The sequence below is a fragment of the Sorex fumeus genome, unplaced genomic scaffold (genome assembly GCF_029834395.1).
Source record: "Sorex fumeus unplaced genomic scaffold, SorFum_2.1 ptg000079l, whole genome shotgun sequence".
Lineage (NCBI taxonomy): Eukaryota > Metazoa > Chordata > Mammalia > Eulipotyphla > Soricidae > Sorex > Sorex fumeus.
The window spans coordinates 1,306,482-1,327,910 of NW_026606136.1; the positions used below are offsets into that span (position 1 = coordinate 1,306,482).

General features: G+C 38.0%; 1 protein-coding gene across 5 annotated transcripts in view; it reads left to right on the forward strand.

Annotated features, from left to right (window-relative positions):
- Positions 1 to 21,429, forward strand: part of PTPRD (protein tyrosine phosphatase receptor type D) — a 1,654,013-nt gene that overhangs the window by 1,190,267 nt on the left and 442,317 nt on the right. For all 5 annotated transcript variants that reach the window (XM_056130610.1, XM_056130612.1, XM_056130611.1 and 2 more), the window contains one exon: positions 7,904 to 8,070. In XM_056130610.1, the coding sequence (XP_055986585.1) occupies positions 8,007 to 8,070 (64 nt within the window). In that variant the 5' untranslated portion in view covers positions 7,904 to 8,006. The remainder of the gene's footprint in view (positions 1 to 7,903; positions 8,071 to 21,429) is intronic.

Genomic DNA, 21,429 nt, shown 5'->3' on the forward strand with positions numbered 1-21,429 from the left:
TTGTGGGTGTGTCTCCCACAAACCTAACTTTTGGCCATTACTTTCTTGGAAAACTTTGCCCCAAGTTTTTGGGGTCTGGCCAAAGGCACAGCAGTGATTTGGGGTATCTGAAAGTCTGAAGGCACCATCAGGCTGCTGATGCACTAGTCTCCAAGTAGAAATTGACCTGCTGGTGGCACCATAGCCCCTATGGTCAGTGTATCTTTTGAGGTGCAGAAGCTTCTCAGTTTAAGGTATTCCCATTTTTCTTATCTCTATTTCCACTTGCTTGGCCAATGGTGTGTCACCTTTAAAGATATCTTTACTTCAATGTCCTGGAGGGTTTTGCCAATCTTGTCTCATTGTACCTAATGTACCTAATTGTACCTTGTCTGATGTTGCGGTCTTTAATCCTTTTTGATCTGATTTTAGTGCATGGTGTTCAGTAGAGGTCTGAGCCCATTTTTTTTGGCATGCAGAGGTTCAGTTTTGCCAGCACCATTTGTTAAAGAGGCTTTCCTTGCTCCACTTCACATTTCTTGCTCCATTATCAAAGATTAGATGATCATATGTTTGAGGGTATGTGTCAGAATATTCAATCCTGTTCCATTGGTCTACAGCTCTGTCTTTGTTCCTGGACCATGCTGTTTTAATTATTACCGCTTTGTAGTAGAGGTTGAGGTTGGGAAAGGTGATGCCTCTCATCTTCTTTTTCCCAAGAATAGCTTGAGCTATTGTGGACGTTTGTTGTTTCATATGAAATTCAGGAGTGTTTAATCCATTTCTTTGAAAAATATCATGGGTATCATTATAGGGATCACACTGAATTTGTACAATGCTTTTGGGGGTATTGTCATTTTGACAACATTAATTCTCTGAATCCATGAGTAGGGGATATGTTTCCATTTCCTAATGTCCTCTTTTATTTTGTGTAGCAGCATTTTATAGTTTTCTTTGTACAGGTCTTTTACCTCCTTAGTTAAGCTGATTCCAAGGGATTTGATTTTCTGAGGCATAATTGTGAGCGGAATCGCTATTTTCATGTTGCTTTCTTCTCTCCCATTATTTGCCTATAGGAAAGCCATGAACCTTTGGGTATTGATTTTATAGCCTGTGACTCTACTATACAAATTTATTGTTTCTAGAAGTTTCTTGGTAGAGGTTTTTAGGGTTCTCTAAATATAGTATCCTATCGTATTCGAATAGTGAGAGCTTGATTTCTTCCTTTATAAAGACATTTCTATCCTGCAGAAACTTATGTTGGATAGCACTAAAAAATTTTTTTTGGACTATGTCATGGTAAAAGGTTTACAGCTTTCTTCTCTTGGAAAATTCTAATAAACAAGTGACATGCTGAAGTTTATTTTGCCCCTTTTCACTTTTCTTGTGACCATGCTCTGAGGAGGCAGGGTGTTTGCAGGGCACCGTCAGAAGTTTCCAACAGGCTTGCTCTAAATTCCAGGCTCCTCCAGTCTTTGTCACTTCAGACAGAGCAGCTCCACTTTCTGTTTTCACAAATTGGAGTTTCCTAGTAACACATCTTGAGTATAAATGGTTGCTTCTTTTAAGTAATTGAAATCCTGTTCAGTTCATTTGTAGAGGTCTGATTGGTCTGGTTTGGGAGAATGATAAAAAGGCACAGTATTTGGGGAACCCCCTCCCCGACCTGCTGTCATCTCCCAAACTTAATAAACATTCGTACAGATATATACTCCAGTGGTAGATTGCTACCGTCATTTTACTTCTAAAATACGTACAGTTGAGAACATGGGGTTGTTTATTATAAGATAGAAGGAAGCAAAATGTTTAAGGATGAATATGGTATTTTGCTATTTAGTGAGAGCAGGTTTTTTTAAGTTCTTATGAAGATTTAAAAAATTAAAACCTATTTCCTTTTTCTCCCCCTTTTTCATAATTACTTGATGCTTTGATCTTTGATTCTTCTTGAGCTTTTCATCATTCAGTGAGCAATATAACTGAAAAATATTTATAAAATCCAAATTCATGTACTTTAATATAAAAGATTTTTGTTTCATTGCAGTTATCACTCTGTCAGCTTTTCTGTTGTTGACTGATGCAAGCTTCATCATCTTGGTGCTTTATTTTTTTTTTAAATTTTTATTTTGTGGCCACTCCTGGCTGTACTTAGGACTTGATACTGGCTTTATGCTTAGGAATCACTCCTGGAAGTGCCCAAGGGCTATATGTGGTGCTGGGAATCAAACCCGGATTTGACTGTATGCAAGACAAGTGACTTAAACCTATACTATCTGCTGCCTTATTATTTCTCCCTTCAATAGAAAACCTACTAGTTCCTGAAAGTTTCATTACTTTTTGATACAACAAAGTGGTCCATGGTTATGTTGTACATTTTTTCACTCTACTTAAAACCTAAATTTCTCTATGAGACTCAGAATACCTTTACTACTAAAGTAAACTTTAGTTTACTTTAAACTTTAGTTTAGTAAACTTTAGTTTACTTTAAACTCCTAAACTTTACTGGGATTAAAGTTTCATTTTGCCTGTTTCTCTTATGTTAACATAATCTACAGAAACACATTTTAGTAATTAAGCAGAATTTCTTCAGCTTTTATGTTAGTTTAGATTTGAATTACTGGTCCTCTTTGCTATTTCTCTGACGCTCTTGAAGGCGTTCCAAGCTGCTGTCTTCCTCCTGCACAACCCAGGTGCCAGGTCATTCGTCCTGTTGAATTATTGCCCTTGGTACACATAACTGTTGCATTTAGAGATGGTTGTTTTGCTGAGAGTGAATGGAACATCAGGAACAAGACTGTTTCTCATAAATATTGTCTTCGTGAGATTCAGCTGGAGTCCGATATTTCCACTCTCACAGTCAAAGTCAACCAGCATTTGTGCCACTTGGCTAATATTTGGTGTTATTAGAACAAAGTTATCAGCAAAACGGAGGAGGTGTAGTTGCCGACTGTCTATCTTCACTCCCATTCCTTCCCATTCCAGTCACCACATGACATTCTTAAGGGTGGCACTGAAGAGTTTCCGTGAAATGGTATCACCCTGCCAAACCCCACTCTTGATATCGATAATCACTTCTTTGTAGAATGGTGAGATCCTGGTAGTGAATTCGTAATACAGCTCACTGAGGATCCTGATTTATTGAGTTTTAATGTCCTGATTGGCTAAGGCTCCAATGACTGCTTCTGTCTCAACAGAATCAAAGGCCTTCTCATGGCATCTTGAACTCCCCAGAAACCTAAATGATCTTGGTTATCACGTGGATATGGTTGATCGTGCTCAATCCTTTGCAGAACCCAGCTTGCTCACATGGTTGTCCTTCATCTAGTGTTCTGCCAATCCTATTCAGGATGACTCTAGTGAACAGCTTGTAGATGACAGACAATAGGCAGATTGGGCAATAGTTGCCAATGTCATGGAACGCCTTCAAGAGCTTTGAAGAAATAGCTAAGAGGATGAAGAACCTCTGGCTCCAGGCGTATCTCTTGGATTCCACTGTTCTTCCTGCATTAACATAAGCCTCAGAGACCTGGGCCCTATGCAAACAGGATGAGAGTGCTAGCTATTCGGGGTCTTCCAAAGAGGAATCAAAAGAGCTATGCTTGGAGTATCACATTTCACTCAAATGAGAGAGAGAATTCGGAGTTCCAACCTCCATAGTTGATCAAGAATCAGGGATGCTGTCTCATTTGCCAAGGCATCGAAAATCAGATGGGCTGGACATGTAATGAGATTTGGAGACAACCACTGGAGTAGAGCCGTTACTGAATGTATCCCATGGGACGTCAAAAGACCGTGTGGCCGTCCACCTACCAGATAGTCAGACTTCTTCGTCAAGACCCTGAACGATCCAGATGGCATTGGGTTACACTAGCACAAAACAGGGGTGAATGGAGACATTACTGGTGCCCGCTTGAGCAAATTGACGATTAATGGGAAGTCAAGTGATCAAGTGATCAAGATTTGAATATATTTATTAGAAAAAGAACTAAAAAAAAAGAGTTGGGAAGATGTCAGTATATGTGAACACTTCCAGGAGTGGTTTGTTAAGGTTTTTCATTTCATTTCATTTCATCATCCTGTTATTTGTCGATTGCCTCGAGCAGGCCCCAGTAACGTCTCTTTCATCCTAGCCCTGAGATTATATTCAAGGCTATTTAGGAGAATGAGACCCATAATTGTTACTGGTATTTGGCATATTTGGTACGCCACGGGGAGTTTGCTAGACTCTGCCCTGTGGGCAGGCTACATTCGATAGCCTGCAAGTTTGTCCAAAGTAGGAATGAGACAATAAGATGTCATAAAAAAAGTTCTGATAAGATGTCGCGCGGCCCCGAATGCGGCTGCGCGGTTCCGGGATTCTGGTTTTAAGCAAGTATAAATTTGTGGGTTCCATTTGACATTTTCTTTTGTACACTGACCTCTGAACTGTTAGAATCTCTAACCTAACATACATATGCACAATAGTAGATATTGAGAAGCAGGAGATGTGTCTCAAGGGGTTGACACACATATTTTGCTTTTAGGAGTCCCAGGAATAATTCCTGGTCTCCAAGTGACACTGAAAGTATTCCTCGTTGAGCATTGCGTGGTATGTCCCTTAAAAAATAGATTCTAATGAACTATTAGAAGGTAGGTATTGGTTACCTGTTTCTCACTAATTAGAAGACAAAAGAATTACTGCTAAAGGTCTTTATGCCACAAGCAACAGGAAAGCAGAGTTTCAAATACATTTTTTGTTTTTTTGCTTTTTGAGTCACACCCGGCGATGCACCAGGGTTACTCCTGGCTCTCCACTCAGGAATTACTTTTAGCGGTGCTCAGGGGACCATATGGAATGCTGGGAATTGAACCCAGGTCCGCCACATACAAGACAAATGTCCTACCTGCCGTGCTATTGCTCCAACCCTTGATACATTTTTTTTAAATTAAACTCATTCAGATATTTAGTCCCCATGGATTAAAAAAAAAGGTGAAAAGAGGAAAGCACAAAATAATACAATAAATAAAGAGCTAGCTTATGATGAAAGGTAATTGAGACAAAGAATAGCTTGTGATAATCAAATAAGTTTAAAAGACCAGAGATTGAAAACAAGGGTTAAGACATCTGCCTTGAAGGCTACCAACCCCAATCAAGCACCATCAAGATTAACCCCTGAATAGAGTTAGGAGTAGCCTTGAAGAACTGTCAGTCATTACCCCAACACCCACCCCCAATTGTGGAATTTTATCTGAGTCTCTTTGCTTTTCCTTTTTCCTGCAGAGCACTTGTCATCTTACTCTGTAGGCTAATGGAAGACATTTAGGATATTTTTCATCCTTTTTTCACTGTGAATGTTTCCTTCAAACTCCATCACCCATTTTTGTCCTAAAATTTTAATTTCACCTTGCTGATCTGCAAACTAGCATTTCCCCTTTGGTTAAATATCTGTGTAATAAACAAGATATGGCAAGGATATTGGCTGGAAGGAACATCTGGACTAGTTTTTATCCTCACACCTTTGATCTTTTGTATGATCTTGGCCAAGGGCATAGAACATTCAAGCATGAATATGTATGCTCTTATCGGTGTCTCCTTCCAGATTGTATCATGATTCCAAGTGCAGAGGGAATATTTGTAGCTTCTTTGGGGAGAATTTTATCTTCTTTTGTGACACTTCAGTCTAGTAGGAGAAATCACCAAATCACCCTCTTCCCTGAGAGAACATATCATACATACGTCTCCATCTCTGATCACAAGGAGCCATTATGTAGCAGTTGGCTCTGATACGCTTGCCCAGACACAAATTGAGTCCGACAGCACTGATGTCTCCTGGACTTGGCTGTGATTTGAAATGTTGGCGTGAGATGGGGAGTGGTAAAGGGAATGGGGAAGTGGAGCTGATTCCTTTAGCACTTTTCCTCTGAAGTTTTCAGAATTTTAACACTTGATAGCTGTGAACTGCTTGATAAGTTGTTTTCCAGATGAGAGTGATAACAGTAGCTGTTTGGAGCAACTAGATAACTTTTGGTTTTCAAGTAGAATGTTTAGGTGTACAACTTGCTTTGTCAGGCCACCCACAAATCTTTTTAAAAGAAATAGGCTATCTGGGAGAGTGGTAATTAGAATGATTCCCCCTCTTCCTTTCAGTTTTATCTTTTCTGCATGCAAACCACTTGTGCATAGTAATGAAAAAGATAATATCTTACTTTTTTTTATTCTCATGCTCAGGCTTAGTTTCTGAGAAGACACATTATAGTAGCTGCATTGTAATACTTTTGAAAGTACAAGTTATTTTAGCAGATTAGGTTATTTCTGGATATCTGTAGTATTTCCTGTCAAGGTTTTTTTTTGTATGAGGCCCAAATATTCCTGTGTATAATCTTAAAGGTACATAGTGTGTTATTTTGCAAAGGAATTCTGATTTCTCAAGTTCCCATTTTACAGAGCAAGTGAGAACATTCAATATAGTTTATTATTATTATTATCATTAAAGTTTATAGGTGGCTGTGTTGGATATATTGAAGTTTCTGTAAGATCAATATTTATCATTTGAAGAGCCATACTTTTGATTATTGTTTGGCGCCAGACCTTTCATTTCCATTCCTACCAGGACCATTACTATTGTGATCTGTGTTAATTTTTTACCTGGGACTATTGCTATTCCCTCATAGCACTCTCTAAATTATCCTACATTGAGTTGCTAGTTTATCTTCCCTGAACCTAGTTCCTTTTTTTCCCTCAGCTTTAAAACTTTACATAGCTTTCATTTTGTTGCAAATAAGCTGATTGACATAGATTGGCATCTGTGGTTCTCCAAGACCTAATTTCTAAAGCCTGAGTCTTTTTATACTTCATCTTTTGTTTGTTTGTTTTTTTCCGGTTTCCTAATATATCTGTCACTGGAACCTGGTATGTCTGAAGCAGCTGTAGACCTTGTTACAGATGCCAGTTCCTGAACACCCTACTGACCCACAAACCCTCGCATGTTGAACCAGTTCTGATACACATCCGCTTAATTCTGATACACATAGATGGTTGGGAAGCCCTAGTTCAGCCAAATCACACAACTTACCTTTGTCCAAAGTTCTTTTGTCATTGCTCTGCCTTTGCGTTGAATTCCCAGAGTGCCTTTCTGTCTGCTTGTTAAAATCCTGCAAGAATACAAAGCTTCCTTTGAGATGCTGCTTTCCACAGTGCCATTCCTGATTTATCTTTTCTGTCACGATTTGATTTTCCTTCTTTGCAATAATTGCCTATTAAATTGGTCTTATGTACGTGGAAACATTTATTGCTAAGTTGATATCTCTGATATCTTGTACACAGTATGCTCTCTATAAATGGTTTGTGGTCTGTTACTTTCGTGTAAATTAAATGCTTGCCCAGGAGTCACATTAGAATCCTTTTTAAATCAAAGAGACTTCTGGTAACTACTGTTTTGATTGATTGAAACCAAACTAGACTTGGGTGTTGAGGTTTCTTCAGGGAAGAAGCCCAATTTGCTAAAGAATTTAACCACTGCTATTTAACTGGAGAAGTTGAATTAGCCCTGTCATTTTACTTAATGCCAAGAAAGCAACATCCATTATTCTGTCAATAATAGACTTTTATCCTGCACAGTGGAGCTCCTCTTAAATCTTTCTCAGAGTATTGATGTGCTCTCCTCCATCCCTGTTTTCCTGTAATATTTCATAAGAAGTTCCAGTCTCCTGTCATAGTGTGTTGTCCAAAAGGTGGCATGAGAGGGAAGTGAAATTCAAGGTGGTCAGCTTTCATATGACCTGAATGTGGAAACAAGCTGTGTTAGAACGGCTACATTTTACAAATCCAGTATATTTACAACTGTTTGTGTATTTACAGTTTCTCCTGCTTCTTTTTGATCGTGCCAGAACAAGGGGAAACCGGTGAGAAATCTAAGTCTCTTTCTTTTCTCTGCCTCTCCGTTCACAGGCTCTGAAAGTGGTCCAGCTGAAATTTCAGATCGGAGAGATTCACTGTGGCTTCTGAGGCAGTGATTCCAAGCTGTCAGCTCACGCTGCTGCCAAGCTGCAGGATGGTGCACGTAGCCAGGCCGCTGCTGCTGCTCCTTGCTTTCTTTCTCCGGGCGGATGCTGAGAGTAAGCTATTCTCCCTTTCTCTGGGGGGCTGTGACCATAATAAGCAGTTTTGTTTGCACTTGGCATCAGGCTCAGGACCTCTGAATATGGTTCCTTTGGAAGTAAATCCTGAGACACTGTGGGATCTTCCTTGGCTACCAGCCAGCCTTTGAGAGAGATTAGTGATGTGGCTTCCTCACTAATTCCTCTCTCTCTCTCACTATTTTTGTGCATCTAACTGTTTTTACCGTTTGGGTGAGTTTTTAGTAAACTGGCCAGCCCAGTGGCAAACATGTCAGGAGGCTAGGGGGACAATTTCAACTGGGGTTAACCAGTTGTTGTTGCCAATAAGCAAATATTGTTCAGACCCTTTTGAAATTTCTTTAGTTTTGTGGATATTTCTATGTTTAGAGAAATGCACAATGTCACATTGAGCCCAATTAAACTTCCAAGCCCTTGTAGCTGTCATAGCAGCTGTTCTAATGTACTGTTTCCGACAGCTGTCGTCAAGTACAGTATTCAAACAAATCAAGCAGAACTGACAACTTTGTGACTGGAGGAAGGGTGTGGAAGTGTGAGGGGAATGCGGTGGTGTGCAGACACAAAAAAGTTTACATTTTTTGGACTGAATTTATGCAAATGAGATTGTGATCAATTAGCTTGCCAATTCACAAGATGATCATAAATCCTGCAAATTTAAGAGCTCAATAGATCTACCTTGTTTACATATGTTTCTTCTCTGGTGTGTTCTGTGGCCTTTTGCGGGAGTGAGTAGTAGAGGAAGGCCAGTCTACCCCTCATAGTACTCTGCTGGGTTCCTCTGTAGCTCAGCGCATGTGCATGTTGGCCCATCTTCTAGGGAGTTAATCCCGGATACTATTCAAATGTATAACATCTGCAGTCATTAACTTTTCCCCACACTCTATCACTGAGATTAAATGTGATTCATGTTAAGGATGTTTTGAAAAAAAAAAAAAAAAGGATTCCTGAACCATCTTGGCCCCCACTTATTAATTGCATTTTGAGCAGAATTTTCCCAATAGTCCCCAATTTCTTTGTTTAAATACAGCCTCACTTTAAAGAGGACTTTCTAGGAGTGAAAGAAAAAGTATTAATAATAGGATACATGTAGGACATGCATGTTTTAAGGACAAAGTTCTTGGTTAATAGTGGAGAAGATCTTCTAATTAGCACTTGGGAGTGATGATTAAAGCCAAAGAATTTCTAGCACACTGCCAGCAAATAACTGGGGAAAGGCCCAATGAAAGAAACTTTTGTTATTTTAAGGCTGTTTATGGCAAAATCTATTTAAAGTGGAACTATAAACATAGCTTATTGAAAATAGTTAGAAATATTACTTTATTTTTATGTTTTGGCTAGAAAGGAAGATGTAAGTTTTATGATTGTTAAGTTTTGGCAAATACTTATTAAGACCCCAGGAATCCACTTTAATATCAGGCCACAGTTAGCGATTTCCTTAAAGTTACTAGAGATTATTATCATATATGCATGAAGTTATTCTTTTCGATAAGTAAAAGCTTTTTTTCTATTAACCATCTATGCATTTGCGGACTTCTCTGTTGGAAAATGTCCGAGAGATGTCAAGGGTTTAGAAATAAATATTTTAAAAGTATGTCTCAAAGCTACCTGTATTTCATTCTGTACATCATTACTGGTGATTCTCTCCTTTTCTCTTGGTTCTCGTGTTCTTTTTTATTCCCTTCTTTTATTTTATCATAGTACTTAACAGTAGGCTTTTATAGAGAGCAGCAACAGACAGATTCACATCAGCAAATTATAGTTAAATTATGATATTTACCATACTACATGCTTATGTGATTTCAGCTTTAAAATTGGGATATAATTTGAAGAAGGAACCTTTCTCTTTCAGCAAAGAGTGGACAGAGTTCCTTGAAATTTTTATTTGTTTAGTTTTGCCGTTGTCTACTAGTCCTTGATTCTGTATTTTTCCCCTTTAATAGATGCCTTTGATATTACTGAATAGTATGTGTAATCTGAGAGTTCTCCGTAAAAGAGAGGATTAGAATTTTTTTTCTTTTTGTTTCTTTCAATTTTGGGTCATGCACTGCTCAGTTCTGTTCCTAGCTTGGTGCCTGGAGAGTTATTTGTTCTTAATTTGAAAAAGAAAAAAAGGCCATATATGACTGTACTCAGGGCTACTACTGTCTTTGAGATAAGCATCACTTCTGGTGATGTTCAGTAAACCATATGGAGTGCTGGGGATAAAACCCCAGTCAGTCATCTACAAGCCAAGCTCCTTACCTGCAGACAATTACTTCGTCCTCTCCCAATATTTTAAATGCATATTTTATTTTATTTTTTGTGGGGGGCTGATATGCACATTTTTATTTAACAAATATAGTATACAATAACCAAAAAAAAACTATATATTCCCAGGAGAATTAAAAGTATACATATTTAGATTAGCAGCTAGGAAAGTACATGGAAAAGAAAAGAGAGGGGAAAAACTTTCTACTAAAATCATTGTGGGACCCAGGATTCCTTAAGGTAGATTCTAAGACTGAGTCTTACTGGTGTTTGAAAATACTAAGCCACTACATTCCAAGTGACCTTGGTGATAAGTTGATTTTAATGGCTTCATGTCAGTGCTTCAGAACAATAGATATGTCACCTTGATACATTTTTATGTATCAAGGATAGAGTTTTATACTTACCCCAGGTGTATTTCAAATTTACCACATTACAAATTTGTGGTATACTAAGTAATAAATTTGTGGCTACTTCCTAAAGAGAGTGAGCAAGCAAAGAAACCTTTCTTAATTGCAAGCATCAGGTAATCTTGCTTAGAAACAATGCTCTCTGGTAAGAGGGTCCCCCAGACACTACCAGAGGTGATCCCCGAGCACAAAGCCAGGTGCAATTCATGAGCAGTGTCAGGTATGGCCCCAAAATCCAAACCCCACTCCACCCTGTGACCCCTTGCAAATAACTGCAACTCTGATAATCTATAGAAATCACTTGGATTTGACTGGAAGGATTGCTGGCAGGTAAATGCACATTTTAAAGGAAGAAATAACATCACTTAGTAATTCACTAGGTAATATATATGGTTTATGAAATCTCGTGATATAATTGGAGATATAAATACAATTGCCAAGACCATTTAAAGAAATATTGTTAAAAGAAGACCTAGAGTACAGAGCACTAAACTGGGCCCTTGCATTTCTCTAAAGCAATGAAAAATATTAAGATATAAAGGAAACTGGGGAAATTTTGATTTCTTCATCATGTGAAGATAACATTACTCAGCCTTCCATATCTTCAGTCCCTATTTTTTCCCCCCTCTATTGTTTAGCTCATCTGTTTTCCCTTTTTTCTCTGATTTGTGTTCATCAGTGGATCAGGGATATATTTCAAAATTTAATAATAGTTTATTAGGGTCCTTTGAGGACTTTGAAAATAATTTTTACATAATTAAAAAATTACATTTGTGAAAAAAATAAAACACTATGGGGGTGGAAGAGAAAGATGACATTCTGGTCTGCCATGTTAATTGAATATGTTTAACTCACTGCCTTTTGAAATGATTCATTTAAGGAGCCCAGAATTCAAGATTATTATGTTCTATGTAGAGTGACATAGTTAAAGTGTGAGATGTGCTGGTGAATTAAGTAAGGAACTTCTTGGAATCCATAGTTCAAACCTAGGTTGAAAAGTTGTGATAACATTTCTTTATTGTCACTTTAAAAATACCATAGAGATCCTATTACTATAAAAGACTGCATGTGTTTAAGGATATTGTTATTCTTATTCCCATATCTTCAATACTCAAAGTTATCCTGGTAGATTTTTTTAATGCAGTTCTACACAATTGAGCCATAAACTGAGAGAGGAGTCAAGTGTGACTTAGACCTGAAAATTACAATAGTTTCTTCTCATACCAAACCCAAGCTGATTTCAGTAGTAATCTGACTGAGGTCAATTCAGTGATACTGTCCATGAAAATTTATAGTGAATTTAGACCACATCAGGGCTGGAGCCATAGCACAGCGAGTAGGGCACAGCTATAGCACAGCAGGTAGGCACACAGCCAACCTGGGTTGATTCCCAGTGTCCCATATGGTCCCCTGAGCACCGCCAGAAATAATTCCTGAGTGTAGAGCCAGGAGTAACCCCAGTGCATTGCCAGGTACGGTGCAAAAAAGTAAAAAAAAAAAAGATGAAGAAGAAAAATGATTTAGACCACATCACGTTAGTCTGGGGGCAATATTTTTTTTTCAGGGAGAGAGAGAGAGAGAGAGAGAGAGAGAGAGAGAGAGAGAGAGAGAGAGAGATAGAGAAGAGAGAGAGAGAGAGAGGAGAGAGAACTGTTTTTGGTACTAAAATTATTAGGTACTAAAGTTCTTTAACTTAGCCATCAGATTATTAACTACTGTTTGGGTAAAGGAAACCAGGTTCTGTGTTATTGTCTCCCCGTTATTTCTGTATTAAGTCCTGCTCATCAGAGATTCTCAACATTCTTATCCAAAGAAATTGACTTGAAAAGTCAAGCTTTACTGACCTTTCTCTCAGAATTATTCAGATTGATTTGAATTGCTGAAAATGGATAATGAAAATGTTTCCATATTTCTACACTGTAGTATCTTGGTTGCATTTTCTGAAGATTCTCAGATATAGAAGCTATATACATTTACAGAGTGAATATTTACTATAAGTCGCTATATTGCTTTCTAGGCCAGTAGTTGGGAGAGCTGAAGCCTTGTAAGAAAATGCGAATGCTTTTCAATCTGCTAGACATTTGTCTACCAAGAAAATTAAAGAAAATGAGCATGATTAAATTAAAGAGCAGCCTTTTGCATTTTGCAGAAATTACTTGTTTTGCATGGTATGAAAGGCTTCTCAGTAGTAGTGAAAGTCAAGTAGCTAGATCACTTTGTATTGAGAAAACTAGTATCTCACTAAAACGCTTTTAGATTATGAGTATTGGATTTTTATATCACAAACCATTCCCAGTTTACCTTTCCAAAGAAATTGAGATGATGATAATGTTCTAAAACTAGGTTGCGTAATTAGATTATTATAATTTTAGATTGCATGAAATTATTGTACATACGATAAATTATTAAGTATCATTGAATTGTGCACTTTAGGCGTATGGTAAGAATTATATTTTAATAAAACTTAAATAAGAGAGCTAAGTAAATTGCCTCCTAATCTATTTCTTTTGTGTAGGTTCATTTAAACATGCTGCTGGAAAAGGAGTCAGCTAAGTTCCTCAGGAATAGACCTGTATCTTTAGGCACAAAGGGCGAAAGCCAGTCGAGTGGCCTCACTTGTCAGTACATCCCTTGTTTTCTTTTGCTCAGAATTTTCAACTGTGCAGCCAAGTAAAAGCCCTCCTTCCTCCTTCCTCCCTTTTCCCTCCTCCTTTCTTCACTCTAAAGTAGCTAAATTAGCAATATCCAGCTGTCTGCAGTCATAAAGTATTCCAGCTATTTCACTGATCCCTTAGTCCAATTGTGGAGTTTTCTGTAGCTTTCTGAATTAATTGCTCCCAGTAGAGCTGTACTTACCTAGTAAGGTTAAAAAAATGTCACCAAATCAACAGATGTCTACACTTCAAAGCATTTTATTAGTGTAGAGGGACTTTCTTTTTCCCTTAAATCCGCAGTTATGACATATTTGTTATCTCTGATCTCTGTTTGTGATGAAGCTTAAAGCTCAGAGGATGGAATGAGATTTGAAATATTTGTGATTACTTATTATTCCTAACAGCCTGATGGTATTCAATTATACTGTTCTATGATTTCCTTATTTCTTTCCTCTCACTTTCCTGCCTTAATTTTTCTTGCTAGCTACTGTTTAACTAATTCATTTTAGAAAAAAAAATAATTTTTATAGGAATATCTTCCTGTCCATGTTTTATTAATTCAGACAAGTTTCAATCAACTTCCACCTTAAAATAATCAAAGATTTCTGGTGACTGGTAATAGACCAGATCTTTATGTGACTTGTCTTTAAAATAGCATATTCTTGATATGATTATCCTAAGGATTGTTTGCAGAGAATAATAGGATTAAATATTCATTAAATGTTAGTAGCTCTTATGCTTTTTCTCAGTTTGCATCATTTTCAGATTTGAAATTTTTATGCTTGTATCTCTGTTGGTATTCATTTATCCCATTAGCTATCTTTTTTGTTAGTTTTATTTTATTTTTAATACTGTGGTTTATAAAATGTTATTAGTAGGATTTCATACATAAAATAACACCACGCCTCTACCTAAGTGTTGAAACATCAGTTTGATAAATAAATATTTAATATTGACTCTTAAGTTTACTGTTTCTTGTGAAGAAAGAAAACCAAGACTCTTGGTACTTCATCTGCTTCAAAGAGTAATAAAATACTTTCCTCAAGTAATAACTTATCTTTTATTTTAGAAATTACTTTAGATTTAAAATTAGTTAAAAAATTATACAGGGTTCTTATGTAGTCTTTACCCAGTTCTCTAATAGTTAATATATTGCAATATTGAAAAGTCTGTTATCAATATCTGTAGATAAATTTTGGTATAACATTTAACTAAATCATAAATTTTGCCTATTTTATATCAACACCTTTTAAAAAGATTTATAGTTCTGTCAAATTTGGTCAAATGCATAGCTCAGAGTGAATGATTTCTTTTTCATTTTTTAATTCATTTAAAATTTTTTTTTCTTCTGACTTTTTTTTATTTTTAAGAGTGAAACACCATGAGGTACAGTTGTAGACTTACAAATTTTTGTGTTTGTGTTTAAATTATACAATAATCGAGTACCCATCCCTCCACCAGTGCCCATTCTCCTCCACTATTGATCCCAGTATCCCTCCCACCCTCCATCTGTGGGAGGAAATTCCCTTTTGTTCTCTCTCTCCTTTTGGGTGCTGTGGTTTGCACTGAGAGACAATCATGTTCGGTCTACAGTCTACTTTCAGCATGCATCTCCCAACCTGGGAGGATCCTCAGAACACCCTTTTTTTGGTGCTCCCTTCTCTATCTGAGCTGACTTTTCCCCTAGCATGTGAAGCTGGCCTCCAAGTCATGGAGTGAACCTCTTGGTACTTATCTCAGCTATTCTTGGGTGTTAGTCTCTTATTTTGTTACTTTATGTTCCCCAGATGAATGCAGTCTTTCTATGTCTGTCACTCTCTTTCTGACTCATTTCACTTAGCATGACACTTCCCATGTAGTACCACTTGTATGTAAATTTCAAGACTTCATCTTTTCTAACAGCTTCATAGTACTCCATTGTGTAAACGTACCAAAGTTTCTTTAACCAGCCATCTGTTTTGGGGCACTCGGGTTTTTTTCCAGATTCTGTCTATTGTAAACAGTGCTGTAATAAACAAACAAGTGCCGATGTCACTTCGACTATACTTTTTTGCCTCTCTGGGATATATTCCCAGGAGTGGTATTGCTGGGTCAAATGGGAGATCAATTTCTAATTTTTGGAGAATCGTCCATACTGTTTTCCAAAAAGGCTGAACCAGTTGGCATTCCCACTGGTTAAATTTTTTTTATATTAAAAAAAAATTAATAGTGAGGCATCACGAGGTACAGTTGCAGACTTACACATTTTTGTGCTTGGGTTTCAATTATACAATGATCAAATACCCATCCCTCCAATCCCTCCACCAGTGCCCATTTCCCACCACCACGGATCCCAGTATCCCTCCCACCCCCCATCCCCCCCATCCCCCCCTGCCTCTGTGGCAGGGCATTCCCTTTTGTTCTCTCTCTCTTATTGGGTGTTGTGGTTTGCAAAAGAGGCAATGAGTGACAATCATGTTTAGTCTATAGTCTACTTTCTGCATGCTTCTCCCATCCTGGGAGGATCCTCTGAGTAAATGATTTTTGACCTATTATTTGATTAACTTAACTAAACTACATTTGAAAGTAATATTCATTTCTAAGAAAAAGCATCCTTAGAAGTGGAGATAGGTTATGTATTCTGGGGACTGAAAGAATTCTGACTGGATCCCAATCTGACTTAGATAAGTAAATTTAGTCAACTAAATAGAGACCATCTAAATCAAGATTCATAGAATTTTTTTAGGATCTTGAAATTTATCTGGGAAACAACTAGTGGGATGGTATGATGAAATTTGCACTAAAAACAACAGCATTAGTTGTGGCTGATGTATAGAGTAATGCTGTGGAGCCAGACTGAAGCAGGTGTGTGTGTATGTGTGTGTGTGTGTGTGTGTGTGTGTGTGTGTGTGTGTGTTTCTTCCCAGTAAGGGGACACCTGGAATTTTTGGCAAAGATAGGGGTCAGAGGATGAAAGTAGTGAAGTTAAGGAGGCCTTATTGTCTTTACCTAGAAAATAATTGTAGTTGACTTTTGTGGAGATACATTTTTCTAAAAATTTATGACGTATTCGATATGCCAAGTACGGTAACAGCAAGTCTCACAATGGAGACGTTACTGGCGCCCGCTCAAGCAAATCGATGAACAACGGGAGGACAGTGCTACAGTGTAGTGCTACTTGCTGTTTAATAGCCTGAAAGCAAAATTTAAAAATATATTTTTATTTAGTTTCATGTGACAAAAAGACTTAAATTCACTCCACAATGTGTTTTTCACTTAGCAAATTTGCAACAGTCATCTGACCCTCACTTTATCCAGCAGTTATAAAATTTGATGTTAAATAAGTATTTGTAGCTTTGTTAAAAAAAAAAGTAGGCAACCAATTTATTATTTTTGAGATAAAAACATGGAAAGTCTAGCAGCCAGTTAAAGTGAATTAATTTCATTATTTTGTACTTAATTTTTATTCTGCTTAAATGTTAAAGGTGCTTAATAAATAAGTGAGAGAAAATAGCTCTTAATAAATAAGTGAGAGAAAAATAGCTCTTGCTTTTTACTGAATAAGGTCAGTTATAGCTTTAAGGTAGACAGATTTTAGGATGATGGCAAGAATACTCTAAAATCATTATCCTTTTAAATAAATTTAAATAAAAACATTCACACTAATAAGAACATTTGAAAATTCTTTTTTAGGGGGGCCTGGAGAAATCATTTAGCAGGTAAAGACCTCCCTCGCCCACAGCCAACCCTGGATTGGTCGGTGGAATCCCAAGTGGTCCCCAAGTTCCTCGGGAATGGTTCCAGACCACAGAGATAGGAGTAAGCCCTGAGCACTACTGGGGATGCCCCCTGAACAAACAAATTAAGTGTGCTCTAAGTCTAAAACCACCCAGGCCCTCCAGTGATAGCAGAATTTATTTTGTAGTGAGATTTGATATAGTGGAACTGTGTCATGGCGGGTGAAGGAGAAGTGCAGCCCATACAAGGTAGAAGGGAGAGATAGGGAGAGAAACGCAGAAATGGTGGGCAGAGGGACAGAAAGAGAAGAGGGAGCAATGGGAGGAGAGAGCCGTAAAGGGAGAGAGAGAGAGAGAGAGAGAGAGAGAGAGAGAGAGAGAGAGAGAGAGAGAGATTGGGAGAGGAGGGGTATTAGTGATGGGGACAGTATTCTCAGGAATCTAGAGTTAGGGGAAATAGATTAGGGGGTGGGCCATTTGTAGTCCTAGTAAGAAGTTTGGATTACTGTATATAGGTCAAGATTTATTCTCGGGGGATTGTTTATCTGTGAAACTTGAATCACATACTGTCTTATTCTCCAACAAAGTAAGCACTTCTTTCACACATAATGCATTTAAGCGTTGGTACAATCTCACTGTGACAAAGCTTTATCAGAAGTTTTTCTTTACAACCAAGAGAGATTTGGATACTAAGGCCTATTGTTGAAAAAAAGCCAAACTGCCTGTCTGCTATCACCTTTTGCTACTAGCCAGATTTTTATAAGAGCCAGTTGTAGTTAAACCTTGGAAATTAGCAATTTATATCCTATTGTTTTATAAAAAAATTATTAAAGAAGCATGCCTTATGCAATTGCTGATAGTTGTGTTTTAGGCATATAGTAATTCAACAGTGTCAACTTCCCTCCACCAAATTCCCTCCCCATCCCAACCCCCACTCACCCCTGCCTATCAACTTGATAGGCACTTTAAAAAGTTTCAGCAGTTGCTCCTTAGGGCTCATGTTTTTACTCTGCTGAATCTGTGTTTTGTACATGTGGCTACATCCCTCACTCATATCACTGGCATAACTGAAGCCTGATGCCTTTTCACCCATTACTTCTTGTTCTCCCCCTAATTCCCCTCCAGCCCTTGATTTCTTTTCTTCTCTACCCATCCACTCTCTAAACATTGGGATCAAGGATGACCTAGTCATCCCCCCCCTTTTTTCCCATTGTTTTCATAGAAACTCCAGACATATGTAGAAGTCAGCTATCTAGCATTTCCTTGATTGTAATCATTTTCGTATCAAGGAATTACGCAATAAATTCCTTAGGACACCAAGAAAACAATTAAAGCTCCATACTGTGCATCCGTATTACAGTGTGGTTGCTGGGAGTGAAATCCTTTTTGACTATATTCATACCATTGTTGTGGCTCAGTTCTTAGGTTTTGCAATACTGATGCTGTGCTGTGATGTGTTGTGTATGGCTACACAGCATTTGTAGTAATTTCTGCCTCTGCCCCATAGCCTTCCATTGTAACAATTGAGATATCTTTAATTATTGCTGAGTGTCCCCTGCATCTGGGCTGTGGGTGTGGCAAAACCATCTCTAATTGAGAGCCACTTACAAATGTTCCAGTTGAGGTAAATACAGCTCTCCTAATTTCCTTGGGGCCTTGAAGAAATTTTATCAGAAACAGGGTTTTTATGATGTCTTGAACTCTACTGTGTTAAGTGGGAAAGTTAGATCACGGTTCTGTTTAATAACTGGTCAATCCTAGGCAAAATGCTTAATCTCTTAATGTCTCATTTGATTTTCTGGAGTATTGGGTGGTGATTCTAGGGCTACTGTGAAGATTAAATATTAACTACTGGAAGGTGCTTGGCATTGCGTCTTGACAAATATTAGTCATTGTTATTATATTAACTGTATGTTATGGTATCTTAATTTTGATAGCACTGTAGCACTGTCCTCCTGTTGTTCATTGATTTGCTAGAGTGGGCACCAGTAACATCTCACAACAAACTGTGAGACTTGCTGTTACTATTTTTGGCATATCAAATATGTCACGGGGAGCTTGCCAGGCTTTGCTGTGCAGGCGAGATACTCTCGGTAGCTTGCCAGGCTCTCCGAGAGGGGTGGTGGAATCGAACCCAGGTCGGCTGCATGCAAGGCAAGGCTGTGCTATAACTCCAGCCCTAATTTTGGTAAAGTATGCTATATTTTATTTGATTTCAATTTTTTAAGTAATATAATGGACTTCTAGGGACTGGAGAGAGAGTACAAAATTAAGATGCTTGTCTTTCATGTAACCCACACCTGCTTTATTCCCAGTCCAACATGGTTCCCTGAGTACCACTTTGTATGATTCTTATGGCACAGAGCAAGAGGTGCCTTCTAGCACCTTCTAGCACCCCACTCCATATACAACAAAAATACTATTTCACTTACTAATGATGAACCTTCCCCTAATATGATAATTTGGCACTTAATAACTTTAATTTACCTTGTTCTCAAATACTCTCAGAGTAGGCAGCATTTTTTTTTTTTATTATCTCCACCTGTCAGGTAAATGAAACTGAAGGAGATGTGGAAAAGGATCTAGAATTCAGCTCTCTTGAATCCTTAATCAGCGAGCAGGAAGAACAGTTTAAAAGGAAAAATGAACACAAAATGCACAGTAGCCAGAATCACACAGCAGGCCCAACCTCCCAAATTCATTGATGTTCCTAGGAACTTAATAGAAGTTAGAGTGGGAATACAATCAAGGAGGAAAAAAATTGTTACATTTATATTTTCTGCATTGGGTAAGAAGCATTGAAAGACTTTTGGAAAGGTTCTTGTACCAATTCAACACACACACACACACACACACACACACACACACACACACACACGAGTCACTGAAAGAGAGGGAAGGAGGAAGGGCAGAAGGGCTGAGGATGGGAAGGAAATGAGAAAAGGAAAGAAGGACACCATTAGCTTGGGAGTTTGCTTTGTGTGCAACCAGTGCTTCACTCTAAACTTCTTTTCATTTTTCATTAGTCTTCCAGGTGCATTATCTGTCATCTTGATTCTAAATTACAATGGTGATATCTGCCTTCAAGGTTTTGTCACCATAATCATGATATTACCATACTGTGACTCATATGGGAGATAGGAAGTCATGGCCAAAATAATGTTATAGTTCCTCAAAGTGAAATGAGTTTCTCTTCCCTGTCAGTGTGGCTTGATCTCTTTGAGGTGCTTTTGCCGGCAAAATGCTGCAGAGACACTCTGCCCATTCTGGATGAACCCAGAGAAATCTGGGATCTTCTGCCTCCCTGTGGTGCACGTTGAGTCATTCATTATAAGATGCCCTGCTAAACCACTGGAAGAAACCTACTGAGGCCAAAATACTCAGACATCTAACATGTATTTTAAGTCTCCCAGAGGAAGAGTTAGGTATGGTAGTGATACCATCTTACGTTTGCAGTCCGAGTTCAGCGTGAATGATTTTAGGGATGACATGTGTAACCAGAGATATTTTCTGTGAATGACCCTATAGTAAATCCTCAGGGCTCGCGATTAACTACATTGAGTGTCGTAACTCTATAACATTGTCTTTCTAACAAGACAGCAGATAGTATGCAAATAAATGGAAATAGCCATTGCCAATATTTTTTTTGTTTACAGACACATATGTGAAGTGAGCCAGAGTTGATTTTTGTTGCTATTATTCTCTGGGGCCACACCTGGCAGTAGTTAGGGTCTGAAGGACTATACCAACTGGTGCCACACTGCGCTTGGGTTCAAACCTAGGGCTTCACGCATGCAAGAGTATTCTCCACCCAGCAATCCTGGACTTTGAACTCATTCAGTTCTTCACTGATAGTCGGAAGTGGAGAGTATTTGTCTGCAGAGGACCTTATTTTAACCTGATGAGATTAGGTAAGGGAAGGAGACATATTTGATTAGTCTCCCTGGCACTTTGTTAGTAATGTTTATTGAGAACAGATTAATTAGAATAAATAAGTTCAAGGAGCACATCTCTTGATAAAGAGATGTTTAATAACGTTTAACCTTTACAATTTATGCAGAAAAGGCTTTGAATGTTACTTTGCTTTATGTCTTTTGGGGGTGCTCAGGTACTTAGCTGCTAGTGCCACTTTAAATTGCAAACTCCTGACAGATGAATAATTTATCAGCTGTGGGATCTTTCTCATTGCAGCATGAACCTGATGTGGAGCAGAACATCTTCTATATAGAGGAAAAGTAGCACAGAAAAGTGATAAATATGATGGGAGAGTTGTAAAAGAATTTGTAAAGAAACAGATTTGATAAATATGGG